Raw genomic sequence first — 25872 nt, forward strand, 5'->3', positions numbered from 1 at the left:
CTCATTGCTAATAATATAAAACAGCAGTAGTTCTTCAGTGGTGACCTGAACTGCCCCTTAGATGGACACATTACTTTTTGTCCGAGTAAGGCATTATCTCAATACAATCTAATGACAGAAGTATCATGACCTCATTTTCAGATTTATATACGGATGATGGAACATTTAAGGACACAAATTCATAAATTTCACTGCATTAAATAAACCATGTGGCCTTTGTAAACAATTAATGCTTACCATTTTTCAACCATTTTTGCATGTGAGCAAATGGTCCTACAATCATTTTAGTGGATGCATGAATTCACACTGCCTTCAGGCCATCATAAATAGATCCTACTTCAAGTTCATTAATAGCAATTACAATGTAATGTGCATTCAAATGACTTTGGTATAAATAAAAATAGGTGCATTAGATAAATTCCCTTTCACTTATTATGTTTCCCTTATATACAGTGATATATGTGTCCAAATACTTTTGGGGGCCACTTTGAATAGGCAAATCTTCGACAAAATCAAATCGACTGTGTCTCCAGTCAGTCAGCTCCAATCAGAAGAAATGCAGGGCATTTAGAGAAATAAAGCATCCACTCACCAAGATTCTCACCGCCCCACACGTCCATCATCATATCGTACTTTCCCAGCTCCTCAAAGTAGTTCTTATCCATTACAAAGAGGCCACCAGCAATCATGGGAGTCCTGGAGAACACAAGCATCGCAAAATATGAAGATAAAATTGAGATAAAAATCAAACCAAATCTTGAACTTGCTCAGAACTTTCTAGACTTCATAGAACTTACTTTTTATAAAATATATACTAAGCAGTTATCTGAGATACTGGCGATGTGTTTTGTTTCAGTGGCCATTTGTGACTGTATAAAACTGTGCTCATTCCACTTTTTAGTGCTGTGATAGAGCAATCTGATCAGCCTCATAAACAGTCATTAAACAACACCGGAATCAATAAACAAGAATGAAGAGTGCTGTGTCATGAAGACTTTTACACAGCACATCCCATAAAGGCACCACACTGTTTATTATCTTGATGTACTTTTAATGTACTCGCTGCATGGTGATTGAGATTTCATATCACAGCAACACACCCTCCATACAATCCCCCATTTCGGTCCCTTCACACCTTACTTTCTCTTTCCCGCTCGCCTTTAGCTGTTAATGATTCAAGTCATTCCCTGGAGGACAGACTTTTACAAACAAGCAAGCAAGCATATGGGCTAACTTGATATTTTGTTATTCCAAGAACTTTAGGGGATTCTTTTCCTTTTTTCAGCTGAGTTAACATTTGGGGGCAGATCTTCTGTGTATTTAAAGAGGCTTGTGTGCATTAGTTTACCACATGCCATGTTTGAGAGCATCGAATTTGGACAAGAAAATCATCGTATAATAACTCTAGCACTATAGCCATCTGTATTGTTAGTTAACTGAAATCATAAAAAAATCTTTTTTTGTCAATGAAATAAAGCTAAAAAAAATTACATTATAAATATTGGACGAAAAACTTAAAAGTAGAATGTCGACTTTGCAACTAAGGGAAATAAGGTTAAGCTGAAGTACTAAAATTGCAAAGTGTGTGTGTGTGTGTGTGTGTGTGTGTGTGTGTGTGTGTGTGTGTGTGTGTGTGTGTGTGTGTGTGTGTATATATATATATATATATATATTATATATTAGGGCTGTCAAATGATTAATCACGATTAATCACATCCAAAATAAAAGTTTTGTTTACATAATATATGTGTGTATACTGTGTATATTTATTATGTATATATAAATACACACACATGCATGTATATATTTAAGAAGAATATGTTATGTTTATATATTAAATATATTTATATATAATATAAAATATAAGAATATAAATATATAAATGTATATACATGTAAATATTTTCTAAATATATAATTTATGTGTGTGTATTTATATATACATAAATATACCCTGTACACATACATATATTATGTAAACAAAACTTTTATTTTGGATGTGATTAATCGTGATTAATCATTTGACAGCCCTAATATATATATATATATATATATATATATATATATATATATATATATATATATATATATATATATATATATATATATATATATATATATGTGTGTATGTGTGTGTGTGTGTGTGTGTGTGTATATACACACACACACATACATTTTTTTTATAAAAGTAATATATCAAAAACAGGCTGCACTATACATTATACAGTTGAATTAATTCGAGAACAGTGTGAGAAGAATAAAAAGTAGTCATCTGTCAATAATCCATCAGTGACTCACCGGTTCATGATCCAAAATATTTGTAACACAGATATTTAAGAAGAGAGACTAATGCTTACTTGATAGGAGCAATGGGGTTTCCTTGCCGTGCTCGTCTTTGTTCCAGGGTCATGTAGTCCCATTTAAAAACTAGATTCCAATCAAAACCTGGATAGTAAGAAGAAAATAATAAAAAATAGAAATGATGACTTGACATTTCAAATTTCTTAAATATATAGAAAAATTCTACAATATGTTTAAATTGAGTATGCATTTTAACTGTTTGCTGAATTAATAGAAGTAAAACAGTTGTGAGAACTGTGAACCATTTTAATCCCCAAATTCAAGATGCAGCATATCAGAGACAAAAATGTAGCATCCTACTATTTAAAATGTTTTGGTACTGCGTTACATACTATTTTTTTAAAGTCACATACAGTATATACTTTACACAGTATGCAGCCCTGTGCTAGTACTCCATTCTGAACATATTCTAAAGGAAAGAAGAAAATGCTAGATAAAGTCTGAATGCAAGTTAACTAGCACACCTTTAACCAAAATGTGCTGAGAAAAACCCATATAAATAAAATGATTTATAACCCATGCTGTTTTATAAAATACAGTGATACCAACATTGATAGATCCATTTCCATATTATTTGCCAGTGCATCCAGAAACCTCTGAGCTCATAGAGGAAAAGCTATTCTACTTCGAGATTAAAAATCAATCAAATGGTTTCCATTCCAAAAGGACACAGTCTTTTTGAGATTCATCATGCTCTTTCACTCTTCTGCACATTTTACTGCCTCCACAAATTCTCTCTGTATTGCTTTCACTCCAAACATGCATTTTAACATACAGTACCACACAAAGAATATAGCCCTGCACATGAAATATAACAAATGCCATGTGCTGTATTGTCCATGAACACACACAAATACATGCATGAATGGATGCAATCATATCATACATATGCACACAATCTAAAGGAATAGGCTCTGGATTGTGACTGAATTATGTTATGATAAAATAGGAGCTGATGAAAGAGATTTACCTCCTTTAAGATCTGCAGATGCCCCCACATACTGGAAATTGTCCATGTTAATGACATCTATGATGGGTGACACGACCCGAGTCTTATCCTGCCGAGAACAACAAATGATGTGAGGCTGGGCTGACAGTACAAGCATATGAAAAGAGATTAATTCTCAATGCATCTCTGCTACAATGCAATCTTAAGATGCATCTGATGGAAACATTAAAATTAAACTGGAATTTAAATTGCTGAAAGTCCTGACATTAAGAAATGTGCACTGCTCTGCCTTTACAAATCACGGCAAATCCATCAGAAATACCTAGGAAAATCCTATTAATCTCGTGAGCTTCGCTGACACATCACTAGAGTATTTAGAGTTGAGTGCTGAGTTAAACACTCCTGAAAAGACAGGCAATCAACTCTACGTGATAGGCGTGCAGAATTTAACACTAAAAATAAATGTATTGCTTCTCAGACATCTTCCAGTATTCATCATTCTCTGGGATACCCTGACGAATCAAATCACCCCAACTGTGGCTTCACCTCTGAATTAACAAATTCATTTGTCACCGTGCTGCAATGTTTCCACATGGCAATTTTCTAAAACGTATTCATATGCACGTAGGTACAATAAATACGGTTTGTTATATTAGTACATTCAAATCATTAAATATCTGTCTTTAGTTAATTTAGTGAAAGACGAATTGTTTTGATGAATAAAAACATGCCTTAATTATTTCTAAATTCTAGATTTTCACTGTATTTTACTTCTTGAATTAAACATTTTGAAACAGCAAATGACTGTTTGGTTAAAATGATGGTTCCTGTGTAACTTTTTTTAACCCACAGAGACCCAACGTAGCAGAATATCAACGTTTATATAAAGCAACTCAATAATACTAAACATTCTCTAGATATGGGTAAAAACTATGCTTAACAACAGCTGATACTTTAAAATTTATCACTACAATTTTTTGGTGGAAAAAATAGCTTGGTTACAAAACAGAGCCACAATTCACAGCTGACACAATTCTTAACACTTTTGGAACATATTTATGTATTTACTGTACAAATTAAATATTTGACATCTAATGGTTTATATTACTTTATTTTCTATATCAGCGGTTTTCAACTCCAGTCCTCGCGCCCCGCGGCTCTGCTTTTGGAACATATTTATGTATTTACTCACACCTGATTTAGATAACCAGCTCTTTAGAAGAGCAGCGGTTTTCAACTCCAGTCCTCGCGCCCCGCGGCTCTATTTAGATAATCACTGCTCCCAATGCCCTGAGCAGGGGAAATCCGTTGAAGTTTACTTCACTTTGGAAAATTAATTAATGGATTTGCACTGCGCTGCTGCCTGCAGCGTTTTTACACACAGACGAAACTTACTAGAGAAGTGTGACATAATATACCTCTGTAAATAAAGACTTTTTAAATTCTCGTCTTACACACTTTAATGCCCTTTGAATGGAATATACACACCAAAGTCCCTTTAAGACAAGTCATGTCAATCTGCAGGCATCTTTGAAATGCCACTCGGGCATCCAAGTGCAACTACTATCGCTCTGAATGGGGAAACATCAAATTCTACAAAACTCTTTCACTAAGCTTGCAATTAAATGTCATATTTGAAATCACCAAAGAAATCTGATATCAGCTGTGTCATAAATGTTGTTTATTTTGCTCAAATAGCGTTATAAAAAGCTTATTATTCAGGCTAGATCAGCCAGTGCGCACGCGCAGTCCTGAGAACGCTGACTGTTTCTATAGCAACCAGGGCGCTTCTAACGGCAGCTGCAGTGACGCGCTGACTTTACCGATTAGCAATTGGCTCCTTCATTCAGAAGGCGGGGCTTGCTGCGATTGAGCAGCCATATTGAGCGTTGCATTTTTCCCCATTCAAAACTATATGAGTGACATGTCTTGGGTATTCTATAGTCTTTGATACACCCTCGCTTCGAACTGGAATCAAGGTGAATATCCGGTGATGTCCACTTCACAGGGCACTTATGGTCAAATAAAACAAATATCTGAAGTGATAAGAGAAACAAATAAAATATATAGTGGGGGGGGCGTGAGGACTGGAGTTGATAAACCCGTTCTATATGTCTAGTGATGAGAAAAGACTGACATGACCTGAAATTTTGTAAACAAATTTGAGAACACTTTTCTTGTGTAGCAAAAATGCAGTTCTCACAAAATGCAGACTATTCAATGAATGCAACAAAAATATTCCAATTTGTTTTCAAGTGAGCTGTTGTCTAATTAATACAACAATATTGCATATATTTTATCAATTAAGTGGTCTTTAAATTACGCCATAATATTCCTAATATATATATATATATATATATATATATATATATATATATATATATATATATATATATATATATATATATATATTATATATATATATATATATATATATTTGGCAATATAAAATATACAGTAAGGAAATTCACTGTACTGACTGAATGTAATTTGTGTTTAGGCGAGTACTGATATAAAGCTGGAAGAACTCAACAATGATTGGATGTGGATGCAGTCAATGTCAGAAACCATTAAAAACAGATTCAGTAAGAGTTCATCTCTTGGCTAGATCTACTCTTAAATTTAAGCAATATATTTCTGCTCATGTACACATAATTTTTCAATTAGAATAATTATTTTGCTTCAATGTAAGCTCTGTGTGAAGGTACTTCTCCAGAAGCAGGACAACATTTAATTCATTCTCTGTATAATCATCATGACGAAGCACTCGGATAAATTCTGGGGTCACTAACTCCAAAATTTGATTATGTGCTTATCTGGGGTCATCCAACTGAAAATGAAGACACCTTACAATATAAATGGGGTTATGAAATCTCTTACTACTATTTATGCCTGTAATTTAAACTTTCAGTGTCTTGTACTTTTTTCCTGTTATTTATTTTGTTAGTCAAAAGCCTTGAAACAATTTCAGAGTAATTACATGTGCCTACAGACACAACTGAAGCAAATATTTATTTTAGGTCAATCCAATCCTGATCCAGAACGGACCTGCACATCCACAATTTATTTACTTGTTTTCAACACACCTGTGCACACATACTGAGATCTTATCTATATTCTGTACTGACACACAGTGTTGAATGACACTAGTTTCCCGCTACAGTTTTTTATGGCTTGTTTGAGTATTGTTGGCAGTCGTCAGCAGGATCGGATACAAACAGGTATAATGATGTGGCACTGCAAGTAAAGTTTGTGCATCGAGACAGGCAGACAAAGAAAACAACTTTTCATCTACTCTTTTATCATCTTGGCCTGGCATTAGCAATGGCAGTAAGCTGCTAAATGTCCGCTGCTGTAATGAGCATGTGTGATCATAGCCTCCAAAAGCAATGGCTAATTTGCCAAATCTGAGAACCGTAAGACCCAATGTTTTGCTGCTTGTCAGAGAAAGAAACAATAAGACAGAAAGAAAAACATGGCTGACCTCAGCAACCCTTTCAAGCAGGGGCTCCAACCAGTGTTCGTTACACTCGCAGTGGCTGTCAAGGAAGGTTAGTACACTGGCCGTGGCCGCATCCGCCCCTCTGACTCGGGATCGCATCAAACCTGAAACACAGGATTAAGACTCAAAGCACTGATGCAATCTGAACTACGCACAAGGTTGTTCTCCCTGTATTCTGACGTAATGATCTACACACAAGTGTGCAGGGAACCATAATGATAGTCCAACATACAGATGTTGGTGTCTGAACTACGCACAAGGTTGTTCTCCCTGTATTCTGACGTTCTGGAAAAAAGTAGACAAAAATGACCTATTGAACATGAACACAAAGTTAAGCCATACAGTAATAGGGAAATGGAGAACCTCTGACAGTATCATCATATATATACAAATGTATTTAGATCTCATATTCTGTATGGCCACAAGGCACAAAATAAGCAAGGAAAAAACTTCCAAAACTTCCTCACAAGGCACAAAATAAGCAAGGAAAAAACTTCCTATATCTAAGATATAATGAGTGACTTTATAACAACAAAATCCATATGATCTTTATGAGCACTTTTTTTTTTGACAGTTTTTTCACATCTTGACACTCACAGTCAATCTAAATTTATTTCACTACAAGCTTTACCAGGGACTGAAGTAACACATGTTCTTTCTTTCTTTTAATATTGAGTAATTTGTGTTTAAAAAAAAAAAATCCTTTGAAAGGCTTTGGATACGAATAAACAAACTGCAGTTTTGGCTACAGAACAGCATCTTTTGTTTGACCGAGATATAAAACTCCTTCCAAAAATACACTTCAGCTCATAACAGACCATTTGCTTTTATCTTCTTTTATTGTCTCCATATTTGCACCATAGACTGTAAAAAACATGGACGTAGTGTCTGTGACGTCACCCGTAGACTCCTGAAGAGCGTTTTTGAAGCTCAAAGTGTGCAGAGTGGGCCGTCGCCATCTTGGCAGCGCGTCACCGCGCGACTCTCCCGGATAATCAAAAATTGGCAAAAAGGCGGGAGCTGGTTGCTGAAGCCACGCCCACCTGGCTCGACGGCAGTGTCAGCAGCGGCAATCCACCTGTCACTCAAGTGGCCACACCCTTAACTATGCAGAACTTTAAGGCTTAATTTAATTTGAACGGATGAGTTATAAAAAAATTCACCCCCTCACAGTTGTCATGAAGGGCAAAATTAGCTATATAGACCAAAATAATTTTTTGCACCAGGCTGTAAATGTTTTTTTTTCTGCTGTAAAGTTGGGCATTTTAACGTGAGGAGTCTATGGGACTGACTTCCTTTTTCAGCCAGTCTCAAGCGGCCAGTCGATGAATTGCAGTTTTAGTCACTTCCTTGTTGGCTTCACGAGAGAGAGCGGGAGGTTGCCGCTCGATTTGAGAGTGTGAGGTATGTTGCAGTTGGTTTTTTGCAGTTTTAGTCATTTCCTTGTTGGATTCTTTAGCTAGTTTTAACAGATGCCTAAATTTTAATTACCAAACATGAGCTGCCAGTAAAGACCCACTGGTCCTTACATATTAACTTGGGTAAAGTTTGGATTCACAATGTTACTGTGATTCAGAGGGTTAGAAATCACTCACCCTCTCGACGATCGTTCCGTAGCACTCTGACTTTCTCGATTTTCCCAAGTAAAGCACCATCTTCAGCTGAAAGCCCAGAGAAAACATTGTGTCAGCTCAAGTGTTCAGGGCAATACATCTCTTCTATAATATACAGTATGCTGTAGTTAATATACACAGGAGGAATGTGGTAAGATGTGCCACTGGGCAAGTTGTGTCACTTCCTTAATCCAGAAAAATGTCACCATATATTTAATAAGGGCACATCATGTACAGTACAGCTTGCTACAACGTATTTCTGGTCTTGAGAAACTTTAGGACAGGGAACTGGGAGACAAATTTCTTTGAAAAATCTGAGGGAGAGCTGGCAAAGAGAAATCCACTAGAAAATGATCAAGGATCATATTTTCTTGAAACATTAATGTATTGTGTCTCTTTTTTGACATATCTATGACCCAAGTTACAAACACTTCAAATATTGATTAATTTCAGACACACTGAAATATAATCAGGTGCATTAGTTTTACCACATTAATTTGAATTCTTGTCTACAGATGATGATTTGATTAAAACAAGAGGCTAACTAGTAATTAGTAGTTCTGCACCATTTAGTTTGATTGGGGGTTAAAGTTCAAAACACTTACGGTTGTCACTGTAGTCATCCACCAATATGATCTCTTTGACCAGATGAGGAGGACTCTTCTTCAACACACTGAAGACAGGGAAAGAGGAAGGGTTGAATGAATAGGTATGTTTAGAAGTGTAGAGAGAGCAAGAGATTTTAGCCTAGATCTTAGCTGATATGACAGACAAGGTTAAATTTTATTTCAAAAAGTTTTTGGTTTTTGTAATATAAATAAATAGTTTTATTCATCAGAAGTGTAGAGAGAGCAAGAGATTTTAGCAATCTTCTAATGTTTCTGGTAATGATATCTATCAATATTAAATTTTTGGTATGGTGACAGTGTAGTTCTACATCATAATGTATTCAGTGAACATTGTTATTTGACATGTTGGCTTTATTATGTTTCCTTTTTTTTAAAACCTGTTTACCACACTGCTTTAAATTTGTTTATATTCAGCAGGGCTGAAAGGTTTTTTGCCTCGAAGTTGCATCAAAGTGTGCAACCTTCACTGGACGCAGAACAGTTTATTTCTGTCCTCCACTGTGCTGAACCACCTGACCACAGTGCGCAGCAGGGCTGAACGGGCCTCGTTGTGGAAAGTGATAACCACACTGGACGCAGAAAGATCTGTCCTCCACTGTTTGTGACGGAAGATGTGTTTAGGAAAATAGAAGTTTCACTTACATTTTTTTAAATGCAAGAATTTTATACATTGCAAAAAAGTCACTCTTAAATTTACAAACACACACACAAAAACCACTAACCCTACAGAGGGACACACCCTATATCATAGAGGGTTTGACATGAGTTTATTTGACATGGTCTCTTGTAAGGAATAACCTAGTAACCACCTAGAATGGTAGCAAGTTTGATGTGGACAAACCACTAGTTCTTCAGAAAATGTAAACGTCTTGTACACAGTGAAAACCCATAATTTGTCACACTGCTAGTGTTACACCTGCATGCAGTCTCATGCCCTCAGAAAAGCTCAAAGCCCACATTCATTTAATGCTTCTCTGAGGCTGAGATGGACAGGAGGTCATGCATGCTTAAACTCTCTGGACTTGAGTCTCCAAACATGCACACTATAAAGGTTTCAGCAACACACCCACACGGTTTATATCCCGGAGGTTTTAATTTGACAGCTATGGGGCTAATCCTTTGGTTTCCTAGCACCTCTCATCGAGGATAAGAGCGCACAATGCTTCCTCTGCACTGATTCTATCGATTTTGTGACCACTGGATGCCTGGCAGGGGAATCGGGGTCAATTCCTCCTACACTGCTGTTAAACAACAGGTCAGGGTTGAGAGAGCCCACCATCAGAGATTCCAAACTGACTTCAGCAAAGGGATGAGATTAGTGTCATGCATGACATTAATACTACACACTTGGCATCATATAATTCCATTACGGCCAGAGAAATCACATACATAAAGTTATATGACGACACAGAAAGTACTTGCATATTTTTCCCCTCAACTCTATCAATCTTTGCATTGAAGGGCCAGCAACTCATTTTAAGGTCTCATGAGGAATAAATCATTAATGAATGGACTTTGACTAAAGACAAGCACGATATCCCACTGGCATATTTTTGGCCTCCAACCACCCGCATGGCACCACAATCAACTCTAAATACTTCCACTTTGCAGCTCAAGTCATTGAAAAATGTTACCTCAGGGTGCTGAATCACATTATATAAAGTCTCCTTGACACATTTGAAAGGATTGCATAAACGGGCCAGCACTCTATCAATCTTTGCCCTGACCCATTGGCATCATACTCTCCTTTTAAAAGACGACTTATTCAGGAATACACTCTGGATGCCAGTAAGGAATACATTTTGGCATGCAGCACTCATTTCTAGCCCTGTTTGCTGAGGTCTCATGCTTTGAATAACTGACAGTAGCCGCTATTGACTAGAGCATATCCCACTGGACTGCTATTTTGACCTCAAGATATGGCACAAGCTATCCCCTAAAATTCTAGCCCCACTTTGTGTTGGCTTATAGTTCTGATAGAACTGCACTGTTGCATGCAGTGAGGACCACTCAATCAATAGCTAATAGAATACTGTTTCTGGTGCATGTGCTGAATGCCAGCTTAATGTTTTAGTCTCTATGACTGGTTCTGGTCTAAGTGTGGCTGCAATTAAACCAGCTACTGAAAAATAAGATCCCATGAATAAATGTAATTAAACACTGCATTAAGAAAATAACATATATTTTTCCCTGTGACACTCTCATAGAAAATAATGGGCAACTTAAAAAGATTGTAATTACATAAGGTTAAATGTCAAATTAACATATTTTGAGAAAATGCATACAATTAATAAAGAATATATGTAATTAAATACTTAACTTTGTATAATTAATATTGAAATAAAGTTTCTGAAAATATTATGTAAACTTAAAAAAATAAAATTATATTATTATATAAATCTTTATATACGAGTCATAAATTATCCTCCTTAACAAATCTAAAATTTAGCATTTAATAATTTTAGATACTTAATGTCATAACTTTATATACAATACCCAACAATATTTATCTTAATTTTACAATATATCTTATAATTACATAACACTGCAAAATAAACATTACGTAATAATTTTTAATGACATTAAAATATATTTAACATTAAATTAATCAATAATTATGAATAATTTAATTATAATAATCATTCATATTTCTCTGCAAAAAACACAAACGTAATATTATACCTTTGATTACAAATATCTTCATTTTTTAAATTAAAAAAATATATAAACTAATAATAAACAGAAAATAAATATAATCATTAGACAAAATAAAAATGCAAATCAATAAATAACTTTTATCAATAACATATTTTTTTAAAATTATCTTGGTATTATTTATGCAAAGTTATTTAAACAAACACACACACACAAAATATATGGCATGACAAAAGCATTGAATGGATAACAATATGGCATGGCAAAGTAAAAATATTAATTAAATTAATATTGATAGAACATTTATTTATTGTTTGGAAAAGTTATATTGTTTTTTAATTTTTATATTTATAGATATGTTTATTTTTAGTGTTGTATCGTTATTTTATTTATAATTTTTACATATACTTCTTTGGTTTATTTATTTTTACAACATTAATGTACACTTGCTGTACATTTATGAGCAGTATTAATGCAAGGAAAACACTTCACCTCAGTAATAATTAATTTTAAAAAATGGACTAAACAAGAAACACATCATGTGCAGAAAGACATCATTCATTAAGTCATTGGCAAGCCCGTCCATTTTTTTTTTTTTTTTAAGTGCGGTCTGAACTCCAGACATAGGGTACGGCTTCAGCGAGACAACAACTACACCCGCCAAAAACATTTCCAATAAGGCACGTGGCCTGGTGCCATCGGGGTAACAAAACAGAAGCAGAGTCTTTCAGGAGTAAACAAAGAGCATGTGTTCCTCATTACCAGCTTAGGTAAGCATTTAACAGAAGGATTTAGGACTAGTGCGCTTCATTCTTTTAGTTTGGGGTAAATTTACTAGAAGGTAATGGTGCAAAAACATGGAGGGCAAATTCTTCTTACTTCTGGGAGAAAATACAAAAGGTTGGCATTCCAGCAAACAAACTATATAACGCTCTGACCTTTAAAAAGTCTTGCGGCCGTTTTAAACACACGGTTTGTGTGTCTTCCGAGCCAAACGTGACTTCAGCATTAGGAATGCAGCTCACACGCTGCAGGGATGGTGAAAGAGCAGCAATAAGAAGACTTACAACAAGGATAATGTCATCTGCAGCATCAGCAGCTCTCCAGGAGGGAAACTGACTGACATAGAGTGACAAGACGTTTACATGAAGCTGCAGTGAGGAACACTGGTCAAGCCAAACATGTTTACAGCAACAAACCCAAAGACAACTTCCACTGTTTATCAGAATGAACGGACACATGCATATTAAAACTGCTGCATTAACCACCATCTAAACCAAAGAATTGCAAACCAAATTCTTGGACATTAAAGCATTCCTTTCTGAATATGTATTGTGATGAATATGCTCTTGCATATCCCATTTTAATTCTCTGTGCAATGCCTGTAACACCGCAGAAACCATTAAATGATCTAATATGACAGAAAGCTTAAATTTAGAGTGTTTTCTTTCCAGTTTCCATTTTACTGGCATTTTACTGGCAATTCATCTTGGTGGTCTATTTAGTCATATAATAAGCCTTCAATAAGGCTTAGTAATAATAAAATAAAATAAAAACATTACATTTTATTATTTGCTTCCATCTAGTTTTGTTTGTAATAAAAACATGAAACACCTAATAGCTAACCAATAGCTTCAGCCTTAAACACAATTATAAATCTGTGATGGCTCTGTGTTTGCTGAAAGCAGAAGCTGCAGTAGCTATTTGAGGTCAGTTCTCTGAATTCTTCTCTTAGCAGCAGTTAATACTAATATTAAATATTATCTATCCATCTAGTGAATTAAGGTCCCAGTCAGAGGCTCTTCTATCATTCAACTGTGCTCTGTTCCAGGAAAAAATAAATTCATCATTTAATTCACAAAATAAAATACAACAAAATATGCTACAAAGAACCTAACGCATTTCAGATTTCATAACAACTAGTTTTAATAATTAAATATTTACATTTACATAAATACATCTTATAGTTCGAGTTCATTAAGGTTTTTTTTTTTTTAACAACTTGCTCTTGCTCCATTCAGGTCAGGTCACATCCATATACAATTCAGTTTGAACTCTGTCCAACCGAACTATAGTCAACAGTGATTGAGAGCCGTGCCAGTAACATCCCCTGCCAAATGACTAAAACAGACATCCAGCTGACGTGAGATTACGATGCCTAAGAATAAACATATCAACCATTATGTACTCAACAGAATCCCCCCCTCACACTTCACACATACAGCTGGGGCCAGATGTCTGAGACCACTTTGAAAATCGAGGATTTGAAACTATTTCAATCTGGACATAGCTGCGATTTTTAAAAATGTGAAACAAATACATGTTGTCAAGTAAAATAAGTATGCAATACTGATTTTTTTTTTTTTTTTACATTTTGAAGTCTCTATTCAAATAAGCTAATAAGCTAATGTCATTGATGATGTGACTTTCTGTACAGACGGTTATATGTTCTTGCTTTCGCTGAAGTTTAAGATGCTCTTCAGATCATGGGAAAAAATGTCCATCAGGTTTTACACAACCTGTAATGAACATTCAAAAGGCAAATTTGTAAACAAAATGCACCTTTGTCCTTTTGCAAATATATCCAGTGTTTTCCCCTTTCTTGCATTGTATTCTCTTGTTTTTTCTATTAGTTCCAAAGCACACTCATGGGAGGTGGGCAGACAAAACATTTCACTGCAATTGTACAAATGTGACAAATAAAACTTTGGACCTGGAGGGATCAGATCGATATGAAATGCTGACACAAAGAGAGGAAATAGGACTGGGCAGTGTGAGTGAGAAACGCATCTTAATTACACAGCCTGTGTGACAGTCATACAACAGTGGGTCAATGTTTGCTTATGTGGCTCATGGAGACATCGGTCAATGACTTCACGACGGCTCTGCCAGTTGCAGCGGTTGGCGGCACTGTGAGATATTCCCAAAAGCCAGGCAGACACCGGCCAAAGCACACAGTAGTTTTTCTCCAAGAAAGGGCCAGAGCTTAGACTGTTGAGAGGGATTTTGAAAATCAGGCAGGCTTAGAAGGTCATGCTCAAGAGAGTGAATGTCCTTGCTGCTTGATGGATCTCCAAAAACACAAAAAAAAAAGAAAAAAAAAAGTGGGTTCTCATCATTCAGAGATCTGTTAATGGCTTATTGATGCAAATATCAGCTGCTGGGCTTAGTGATGCACCATAAATTAAAGCTCTGTTCCCAGAAAGCAGAATATTCAATTCCATCCATACTCTTGACTCAGGAGCCGTTCACACAGGATGCATTCATGTGAACTAAAACAGCTAGATGGCACATGACATGCCGTGTCTTGAAATGCATTGTTCTGCATTGCATCTGCTACCAGACTTTTTTTTTTTTTAAATGTTTCGGTGATTTACATTCAGATCGTAAAATAAAAAGGTCATCTTTAGCAGACAAAAGTCAAAATAAATATACATTCACACGGTACGTTATAATGTTGTTATGACTAAATTCAAATTAACTGGTTTTAGTTTTTAGAGTTGATTATTAATTTATTTGGACAAAACAGTATAAAATAAGCCATTTGATGTTACCAGATTTTTACTGTACAATACTGGACAGTATTCTTGCTCACTTTCCCTGTTTTTACATTCAGATTGCCTTTTCCATAATCTAAAACTCACTTAACCTTAATATTTATAATTATAAGTAATAACAGTTATAATTGCTTTTATACCTGGTTCAGCTTTCTAAAAGCTCTGGCAGAGACACTTACATGATAATAATAGATATTCATAGCAATTAGCATGATAGACAAAGTTTTATGGTGTTGTGAATAAGTGGTAAGGAGTAAATTAATAAAACTATCCTAAAATCATATCCACTTTTTATACTGTACATATATGTATACTGTATTAATGTTGCTATAACGTGATGCCTAAATTCAGCTGTGGTATTTAAATAATTGATTTTAGTTTTTGTTGTTTTGTTTTCGATTTATTTACAATTCTGAAATTGTAATTTTTATAATGCAACAACTGTCAAACATGTTGGTCTGGCACAGGTTCATTTAGAAAAATGATCTAAAAACAGCCATGGATGCAAGAACGTGTCCAGTATGAACGGTGAAGAGTTGCCGCATTTATTTAAATCAGAATCCAGTGGCAAAAGGGCACTTGAATTCCAGGAATTATGGGCTGGATTTTTACATAGTAACAAACATCCAGTTCTTAAACTGCATATTCACATCTCATCGTAGTACACCGTAAACAACACAGTCACACCAACAATAAAGATTCCTTCCTGTAACCACAAATCACCACAATGCAGAGATGTGTGTAGGTTTTTTGAGGTCAATATATTGCATAGGGCTATTTGTAAAGGGTTTTTTTGTTTTTGTTTTTTTAAATCAATGGCCAAGCTCATCCCTGTGCAATGGGAGGGTAATTTCCTAAGAGGGCAACAGCCTGTTTATGTTGAGAGGAGAACCGACAAGAGGGCTGCCCTCCTTTTGACAAAGTCTTCCTGCATGTCGGCAGTAAATCACTGAGTCCTAGGAGCCCAGCCCTGCACTGCAGGCCTTCAGTGGAAACAATGGTGGAAGACAGCACTCACTGGCCAACCTAAACCTTCTGCACCTTCACCCCACATGCTGGGCTCTTCAAACGCATGTGTCAGTCCACACGCAGGCTGAGACAGGACCACAGACAGAGGCGATAGCAGTGAATATTTGAAAGCAAAGAGGGTAAGAACACGCTCTTCAATGTTTCTCAATAAAGCTTTTAATAAACCAATGAATGCCATGTCCACAACTATTATATAACTAAAACACATGATTAAACCAGACTTAACCAAAGTATTAAAAATGGCAAACCCCCAAGCAACATAAATTCAAAATTCATTCTATTTTTTTTTTTTCTCAGAACTAAAGCCTTTGCTATATTGGGAAACACAGGGTATCTGCAGAGTTTTTAAAACTCATTATTTTGTTACTATTTTTATTTTTTTACTTAGCACAAATAGAATTAATACCATATGTCCCCACCGAACAAACTCTAAAAATTCTCAAAAACAAATCATGCATATTAGATTATTTTACTTAAGTAAGGCACATATTCACTGAGGCACATGGTCAACTGGAAAACATCTTTAAAATTGTAAAATATAAAAATACTCAATACTATAAAAAAAGTAAAGTTTTTGTATCAATTGATATTGGAGTTTTCTGAAAAAGTAATAATATGTTTTTAAAAAGGCAATAAAAAGATTATTGTGCAGATACAAGTAAAATCTGTATCCAGAATGTGTTACTAATGTTTTTGGTCTTCTGCCAGATACAGCTTATGTGTAAAAAAGAAAAAGAAAATCAATAATACCCAGATAAAAATGTCATAATTTCATAATGCAGGACATGTAATTACAAACTGAAATACATCAGGACTCTTATTTTGAAATATATATTGGCTACTACTTCCAGCTGCTTATTCAGAAAAAATGAGGGAGACAAAATGTGTACTTTTTCAAAAAACACCATAACATAAACAATGTCATAATTCATCAACAGTACATCATGATTAATTGCTTGGCATAAATGCATTCTATTCATAGATTGTAGAATGTGCAACAGCCCTGTGTTTTGACATTGAACACTCATCGCTCACATTTATTAAATTCAATCATAGCCTTTTGAAGTTTTATACTCACATTAGGCTGTCACGAATCCTGTTTTTCCGTCCCCAAATGTAAGACCTCTTTAAATGACAATTAAGACTTTTGATAAACCATTTAAAACTTATGACCATACATTTGATAAAACTGAATTTAAAACATTTTTTAGGACACTGTGACCCTGCAAATATCATCCTTGAAACATTCAGAGCAATCTGTTTCTGCCTAACATCAGGTAGTTAAAAAAAAGAGCACTAATTCATCATACCATTTACAACAGCTAATTCTGAGACAACTACTGGCTGTGGGACCATTTTATGTTCGTTTAAGCACAGCCAAGCCCCCCATAGCTTTTACGTCAGCCCTCTGAAATAAGGGAAATGTGGTTTCCGGTGAAGATGCTCAAGATGTTTTGTGTGAAGATATCTAAGCTGTCTGAATCACAATAAAAGACAGTTACATCTAGTCATTATAACACCGCAGTAACATGAGTGTTTGATGGAAACTACATTTTCTCACGCAATCGATTCAGTCTGAGCTAAGTGCAGTTCTAATGATGTTACGTTCAGAGGATCAGATAATATTTCTTAGGATTCTGAAGCTTTTTGAAACTCGAGAGTTAAGCCACATTTGAACTGCTCTAGAAAGGCAGGTTTTGTAAAAATCCAAAATAAAAAGAATAAATCAGTGGCACTACTTTGTGTTGCTTTTCAATTAATTTTGTATAAACAATATTTACATACACATATATATACACATATACAAATATGTATATGTTTAACATACCTATTTTCTCTCTCTAACTGACTCTACAAAATTAAACAGCCTGTCTTTTACTAAATAGCCTACCATTCTAGAGTTTGAAGTCAGTAAGATTACTTTGTTTTGAAAGATTTCATTTCATATAAATGCTGTTCTAAAGAACTTTCTATTCATTCACCAAAGAATCCTGAAAAACAAAAAGTCATACTTAAACTTTTGAATGATGGAGTACCTTTAAAAACTTGTGTGCAATGCGTTTTGACATGTAAAAAAGAATGTACTGAAATGATTAAGGAACTTGTTATAATATAAACTTTAAACCGGGTGAGCTGGTAAGCACTAAAAAGGAATTGCTGAATGTGGATGGTCAAGCATTTTTCTAACATCAAAAAGTAGCACAAGTTAGCAAAACTTCCTCTACAGTCCTTTTATTATTAATAATAATAATAATAATAATAAAAAAAACACAGTATACTACATTAAACTGGTGATGGAAAACAATATGGACATCTTACAGCATTTAAACAATTATTAAAAATGAATCCTAAAAAGTAACACTAAACCGGTCCAAACCGAACGTTTTTGCTAAATATGTGCAACACATTATTTGATCCAGAGAGTGGTGAGTGGCCAATTTATGAGAGGAAAAAATGAGTCCCCAGATATTCCTATTTGTGTCATCAGCAAATATGACATTCCTTCAGATGCCCACTCAGGAGAAAATGATTTTCCCCTGCAAGACCTTTCAGCTTAAACACAAGTGAGACTGTTACAGCTGATCAGATTCATAACACCCAAGACCGCATCTAAGAGGACAAGCTCATTCTCCATTTAAACTACTTGTTTATTTTCCACTGTTACACTCTACTCATCCACACCCTGATGATTCAGTATTGTCAATCCTGCCTTGACATCTCTGACAGCTATTTACTGTGGGGAAAATATTTATTTGATCCCCTGATGATTTTGTTAGATTACCCATTTACAAAAAAATGAAGGGTCTGTAATTTTTATGGTTGGTTTATTTTAACGGATAGAGACAGAATATCATCCAAAAATCCAGAAAAAACACATTATATAAAGGTTAGAAATTGATTTGCATTTCAGTGAGTGAAAAAAATATTTGATCCAAGTAAAACATGACTTAGTTCTTGGTGCAGAAACCCTTGTTGGCAAGCACAGAGGTAAGAGTTTTTTGTAGTTGGTCACCAGGTTTGCACACATCTCAGGAGGGATTTTGGTCCTCTCCTCTTTACAGATCCTCTCTAAATCCTTAAAGTTTTTTGGCTGTCGTTTGGCAACTCGAAGTTTCAGCTCCCTCCACAGATTTTCTATAGTATTGAGGTCTGGAGACTGACTAGGCCACTCCATGACCTTAATGTGCTGCTTCTTGAGCCACTCCTTTGTTGCCTTGGCGGTATGTTTTGGGTGATTGTCATGCTGGAAGACCCATCCATGACTCATCTTCACTTTAAAAAAGTAAACATTTTAAGCAAGCACAACTATTTATAGCATTGATAATAATAAATGCATTTTAAGCACCAAATCAGTATATTAGAATGATATCTGAAGGATCATGTGACACTGAAGACTGGAGTAACAGCTGCTGAAAATTCAGCTTTGCCATCACAGGAACAAGTTACATTTTAAAAATATATTCAAATAGAAAATCATTATTTTAAATTTAAATAATATTTGCAAATGTATTTTTGATGTATATATAGCTGTCAAACATGCTTTTTATTATTACAATATACAGCAAACTTGTCATATCAGCAGACAATATCCTATACAAAATATCCCCACAAAAGCACCGCATGACCAAGGGTGCGTCTCAATCAGCTCCCTAGCTCCCGAGTTCTTGAATCAGTACATCGTGTACATGAATTTGGTCACTGGTAAGTTCCCTGACTCACTGCATGTTTTGCGTACAATGTCAACAGACAACATAGTAGAACATCATCACTAGAATTAATAAACAACAGGCAGGACCAATCTAATTTTTATATTATTTTTTATTCTCTTTAAACACATCGTTCTTACAACATTTCAGCCGAATATTAATTATAAATGTTAATTATGTGTTCATTACCTGTCTAGCGATGTGTGTTTATGTTGAAATATACTAAAAATCGATTTGTCTTTTCAAATCTTGTATAGCGTGTCATTATATTTTTCGAGTGTGGTTTATGTATCACGCTTCAGAAATATGACGTTATTTCCGGTAAGTGAGCATAGTGAGTGGCGATGCTTGAATTTGTGTGTGAAATGTTGAGGTACCATTGTAGTAGATTCATATGAGCATGAGCATCATGGTAACACTTAACGTAAAGCGTAAATGCGTGTAACCAACATAAATCAAGTGTTGGCGAAATAACACATTAGCGGACCGGAGGGAACAATATGATTTTTTTTTTCTTTTAGAAAACTTCTTGCACACAATTAATTCAAGCACTTTCAAGGACCTGTATCTATGTATGCTTATTTTCAAAAACTTTCCAGGGCCTTAACTTTTTTTTTTTTTCAGATTCACAAACATTCAAGGATTTCAAGAACCCGTGGGAACCCTGATCATTTTACTGAAGACTGCTTCTCTAGTCTTGGGGAGATTACTGTAGGAGACTCCTAAAACAATATAAGGAACCTTAAAAATGGCATAATGGGGCACTTGAAATGAAAATGAGGTGAGCTAAAAACTTGACTGGGACTTACTGGTCATGCCTGGTGTCAGGGACACTGCGGTCCATTCTGAGTTTGTCACTCTCAACCTGGTTGAACTTGTTGCGGGCGTAGGGATCCTGCCCTGGTCTCACCGCTGTAGCTCCCAAGTACAGGTCCTGGTCAAAGTCCTGCCACCTAACCTTTCCTGAAAAATGTGACAAACGGATGATTAAACATTGGATGTCAGAGTAAACAGGACATCTAGATCGTTGCAACAAAAAAAATGCAAAATAAATTGTTTTCTTGCCATTTCTATTACCAAAAGGCTGATTTTTACCCTGTGTACACATGAATCAAATGCTGTGGATTGATTATTTAAACATACTGTATGAGTAGGCTACTTTCCACCTGAATAATAGTCAGTAAGTACGTGTCCAAAGACATCATGCTTGTCATTTACAAAGGACAAATTTTCACACTATAATATAAAGAACAAAGGTGTACTGTGTTTTTGAATGAAATACTCATGTTTCTTAGAAGCATCTCTTTTAGCCAAGACAAAAATCCTGAATGCACTGCTGCCCATTATTACAATATAAATCACAGTTGCCCAAAAAGAATGTGAAAGGAGCCGTCTAGACATCTTTAGTTGATTACAATCCAGGTGAATCTGTCAAAGAAGACATTTTCCAAATGATAATACATCAGGATATCTGCCAAATGGAGCCATTCCATAACAGTCTGCATTAAATTATTTCCCAACCACAAGCTTAGCCTTTACTCTCAACAAAAAAATGCTGTTTTTCCATTTTGATGTTAGTCACATCCCACAGTACCATGGCAGCAGTAGCCGTTGTCATTGAGTTAAAGGGCAGAGATGGCTGGGAAGATACTTAGACCTCAAGAAACGTGGCAGAATTTGATTATGTTGTCTATCATTAAAAAAGATAATAAAAGATTAATTTAGCAGGGCTCTGGCAAACATCTTCTGCATTATAATTCGACCAACCTGAGTGAGAATTACATTCCACTGATGCCAGCTATCCAGCAGAGCGCTAACAACAACTCAAAGGCCAAGACCACTGCCATGGGAATTGTTAATGAACAAAAGACAACATTTCAAATTAGGAGTAGAACTGAAAGGAAAAGCTAAACTCTTGATATGGTCTTAACCACTTAATTATATACTACACCACGTTTCTATTATGTTCATTTCTATAAACATCTAGTAGTATCATGTAAGCTTTTAGAAAGCTTAAACAAAATAAAAAAAATATTAATGTATTATTAATATAACACCACTACCACCACAAATACAACACTACAACTATAATATACTGTAAAAAGAAATTACATTATTATACATTATTGTTAATTTATTGTCAACAAATTAATTATTGTTGTTGTCTTTAAAATCTTTTTAATATATAACATTTGTAACATTATATACACAACAAGAAATACAAAGAAAACCTTTTTTTTTTTAATCTGCACACACAAAGTGGATAAAAAAAATGTTGCTGTGTTAATTTCAAGTAAGAGTACATTATGCAGAATTGAGAAAAATCAGAAAGGCCAGCAATATAGTTTGAAATCAACAGTGTAAGTTTGTTTTGTGTACCCTTGTCTTTTTAACTAGCCTACATGTTCCAATGGTTTCAAACAAGAATCCTTAAGGTGAAATCAAGTACTCTGAAGTGTAATAACCAGTGATCATTTGTCAACATTATGAAACCCATAAATGTCCCTGAAAGATATTAAAGGGGACTGGTACTCAATCCTGCCAACTAATCGTTTTGAACATGAAAAGATAGCATAAAAGATTAATTCAAGCAGATGAAGAGTTTCTGTTCAAGCCTTTTGGGAGAATTCAAAAGTTCAACTTTCAGCAAAAAATACTGGCACATTACTATTATATAGCACACTAGAATCAGGTGATTTTTTATTTTTTTTTGTAAAATGCAAGTCAGATAAATCATAATGCATAGAAGCCAATGGATCAACGTTACGCTCTGTGCACAACAGTGATGTAATATAGGATGCATAAGTTAATGAAAGCTAAGGTTTAATAATCCTGAATTGTATTGCACCAAATGCACTCATCCACCAAAGGGTGACAGACACATTTATAAAAGTCCTGTCTCACAATTTTAAAGTTGGCCTTCTGCGATAGCTGGGACAGAAAGATTCAAAAAAGGTCATCTCAGAGCTCAGGCCAGTAATTTAAGTCAAAAAGATGCCCACATCTCCAATATAATGTACAACACCACTGAAACACCCAGAAAAAACACAAACCCTACTTGTGCAAGGTCGATAGCTTGTCCCACGGCAGAGAACTGCCGGGGCTGTCATCAGACTAATTAGCTGCTCAAAGGAAAACAGAGCGTCCCAGCTGTGACCTCCACACTTCACTTGACAACGCAAAATTCTAGACAAAGTGCTCTCCGACAGGCAGCATGCACACATACAGTAGCTGGGGAGCGGGAGTGTGAACATCACCAATTTCCAGGCCGAAATACTACACAGTAATGTGATCTATTCCACAATCCTACCCAGAGTGAGCACATACATCATGCTTAGTTGCAAAATTTAATATACATTTCATATTACTAAAAATCACAGAGAACTTTTTTCTTCCAGACCTTCTTGACTCAATTTATGCACCAAACAAGTATTCATAATAACTGTTTGATCATGATTTGAAGAAAAACATCTGAGAAAACGGAGAAACACTAGTTTAGTTCTAGTGTTTTTATGTCCATGTTCCTCGAAAGGAAGAGGGAAAAAAATCAAACAGAAACAATGTGAGAGTGAGCAGATGGCAATTTTAGGCACACTATCACTTTAAATCTGTTCTCTTAATTATTACAGATGAAATCTGGTACTCTTGGGTGAATGTTATGCTTGGTGGAAATCTTTTGGGTGACCTAAATTACAAGAGTAACACAGGGAGAAAACTACTGATGATTCCCTGAAACAGTGCCTGGGAGAACAACAACAGACAGGAAACATGTAATCTGATGTTTATGACAAATTTAATAGAACAGCTCTCCGTGGACCCCAGTTCCAGAGCAATTGCAGGACATAGCAACTAATGAGCTTAATAATGCATTCACAACCTTACTACAATACTGCTTTTAAACGCAGGAAGTCTCTAAAAAGCATATGTTAATATCTAAGGCTTAATGTATTAAGCAGCCCAGTTCAGTTGGATCACAAAAGGAGTACATTTCCAGAAGGGAATGAAGAGTGAAGACACTGAGTTCTTCAGGGGGGAAAAAAAACCTTATGCCCTGTTTTGTGCAAGCTGTTCATTAAAGTCCGTCTTTGAGCATTTCCCTGAGAACAAAATGCTCCATTATTCATCTGGGACGGAAAAAGAAATCTTGAATTATGAGAGCGGGCTAATCCTGACATGAGCTGATTATGCACATGGGTTGTCAGGTCGGCTCTTACCTGGAGGAAGGGTCTCTAGGCTGTGGGCTTTGTCATCAGCATTGCTGTGTGATTGAATTCTGTTTGAATTAATGCCACTCCAGTCATCCTGCCAAAAGAGAAGAACGAACCATGAGCAAAAAGGCATACTGCATGGGTTAAAATGGTAATTGAACAACAAATTAAAGAGTAACTAATGAGCAAATGGTTACGGCTGTTATAGCAAGTCAGTGGTGCTGCATAATACTGACTTTGGTACTGCAGTAAATCATTCATAGTACTCTGATCTGACATTTCTCTTCATCCAGAAGATATTTTGCCAAATTATTCCAAACCTAAAAACTCAAGATTACTTCAAATCTAATTTATTTTACAGTACATTAAATTAATCCAATTTTAATAATGAATAAAGTTCATTTCAGTCTGTTGCTGTAGTAACCGCAGATCTCATGAACAGGAGCTAGTGCTGTTTATCCCTTTCTTCTCCTGCCGAGTTTGATCATATCCACTCATTTTCTTTTAAGGGAAATACTAGCAGCAGATAATGAACTGAGGTGGGAAAAAAACTCATTACAATCATTTTTAAAACAGTTATAATCTGCTTTCAAAAGAACAAGCTAGATTGCCAAATATAGATGCCAATGAAGGACATCTGTATTTTTTTTTTTTGCTTTAACAACAAAATGAAAAAACAGGATTTTTTTTTTATATGAACACATTTCTCATTAAGAGTAGGCCCTAATTAATATTCACTATAGAACAGAGAAGTTAAAAATCAATGCTAAAAAGTATAATATAAACTATACAAAGTCTTTTCACAGTATTATTAGTACCAAACACCAGCTACAACAATTTAGGGCCCAAATGCTGTCACAACGTTCAAGAAGAATGAAAATAACTGTGTTTGCCTATTATGAAAATTACGATAATTTCAGTGACAAGCAGAAAACCCGAGGCCCTGTTTTATGCAAGCTGTTCATTAAAGTCCACAGCATCTAAATTGCTATCAAAAATCATGAAATTCCACTGCTACTGGTACTAACTACTGAAAGTTGTGTATTACAAACTAAACAGACCATGAACGCAAGCAGAAATCCTGAGCAGACACAGTTCCCACAAAACCAGGGCACACGAGCCAACATAAAGATGGTGAAGATTACCCAGTCTACAGGAGGATCTGGCATCAACAAAACAGTCAGTTCATTTCAGCTCCCTTGATAACGAATGTCGGAAAATACGAGTATTCTGTCAATCGTATCAAGGCCAAGCCCAAAAGTAACAAACAACCACACAACAAAACAGAGCTAGTAATAATTCACACCCGACCCTCTGCCAAGGTTAGCAGTAAATAAATGTGCAGTCTGGACAGGCAGGGCAGATAGGGCTAGCAGAGCCACTTCCAAAGCCCACTTGGACCAGTGTCTGGTCCACAAGCCCAGGAAAACATGACATGAAAACAGGAAGATCAAAACCACAAATGTTCCACTGTGAATATTTTATACACAACTTATATATTAAGTGTTAGTGTCTCAAATGAAAATGTCATCAAAAGGAGCTCAAAAGGCCCTCATAAAAACAAAATAAGATCAACTATTCAATGTCAAATTTGTTAGAGCCACTGACACGGATCAATGATTTTAATATAAAACAAGTAATATGTTAGAAATCCCACTGCTAA

The 25872-nt window shown here is 35.4% G+C and overlaps 1 protein-coding gene across 2 annotated transcripts in view; it reads right to left on the bottom strand.

The window, feature by feature from the left end:
• LOC109051572 (polypeptide N-acetylgalactosaminyltransferase 2-like) overlaps nucleotides 1-25872 on the bottom strand; it is a 66923-nt gene that overhangs the window by 3594 nt on the left and 37457 nt on the right. For both annotated transcript variants that reach the window (XM_042768908.1, XM_042768909.1), the window contains exons 2-10: nucleotides 24216-24303; nucleotides 20811-20964; nucleotides 9566-9664; nucleotides 9030-9097; nucleotides 8407-8472; nucleotides 6794-6915; nucleotides 3331-3418; nucleotides 2357-2444; nucleotides 593-696 (exon numbers count right to left, since the gene is read on the bottom strand). In XM_042768908.1, the coding sequence (XP_042624842.1) occupies nucleotides 593-696; nucleotides 2357-2444; nucleotides 3331-3418; nucleotides 6794-6915; nucleotides 8407-8472; nucleotides 9030-9097; nucleotides 9566-9664; nucleotides 20811-20964; nucleotides 24216-24303 (877 nt within the window). The remainder of the gene's footprint in view (nucleotides 1-592; nucleotides 697-2356; nucleotides 2445-3330; nucleotides 3419-6793; nucleotides 6916-8406; nucleotides 8473-9029; nucleotides 9098-9565; nucleotides 9665-20810; nucleotides 20965-24215; nucleotides 24304-25872) is intronic.

The sequence above is a fragment of the Cyprinus carpio genome, chromosome A13 (genome assembly GCF_018340385.1).
Source record: "Cyprinus carpio isolate SPL01 chromosome A13, ASM1834038v1, whole genome shotgun sequence".
Lineage (NCBI taxonomy): Eukaryota > Metazoa > Chordata > Actinopteri > Cypriniformes > Cyprinidae > Cyprinus > Cyprinus carpio.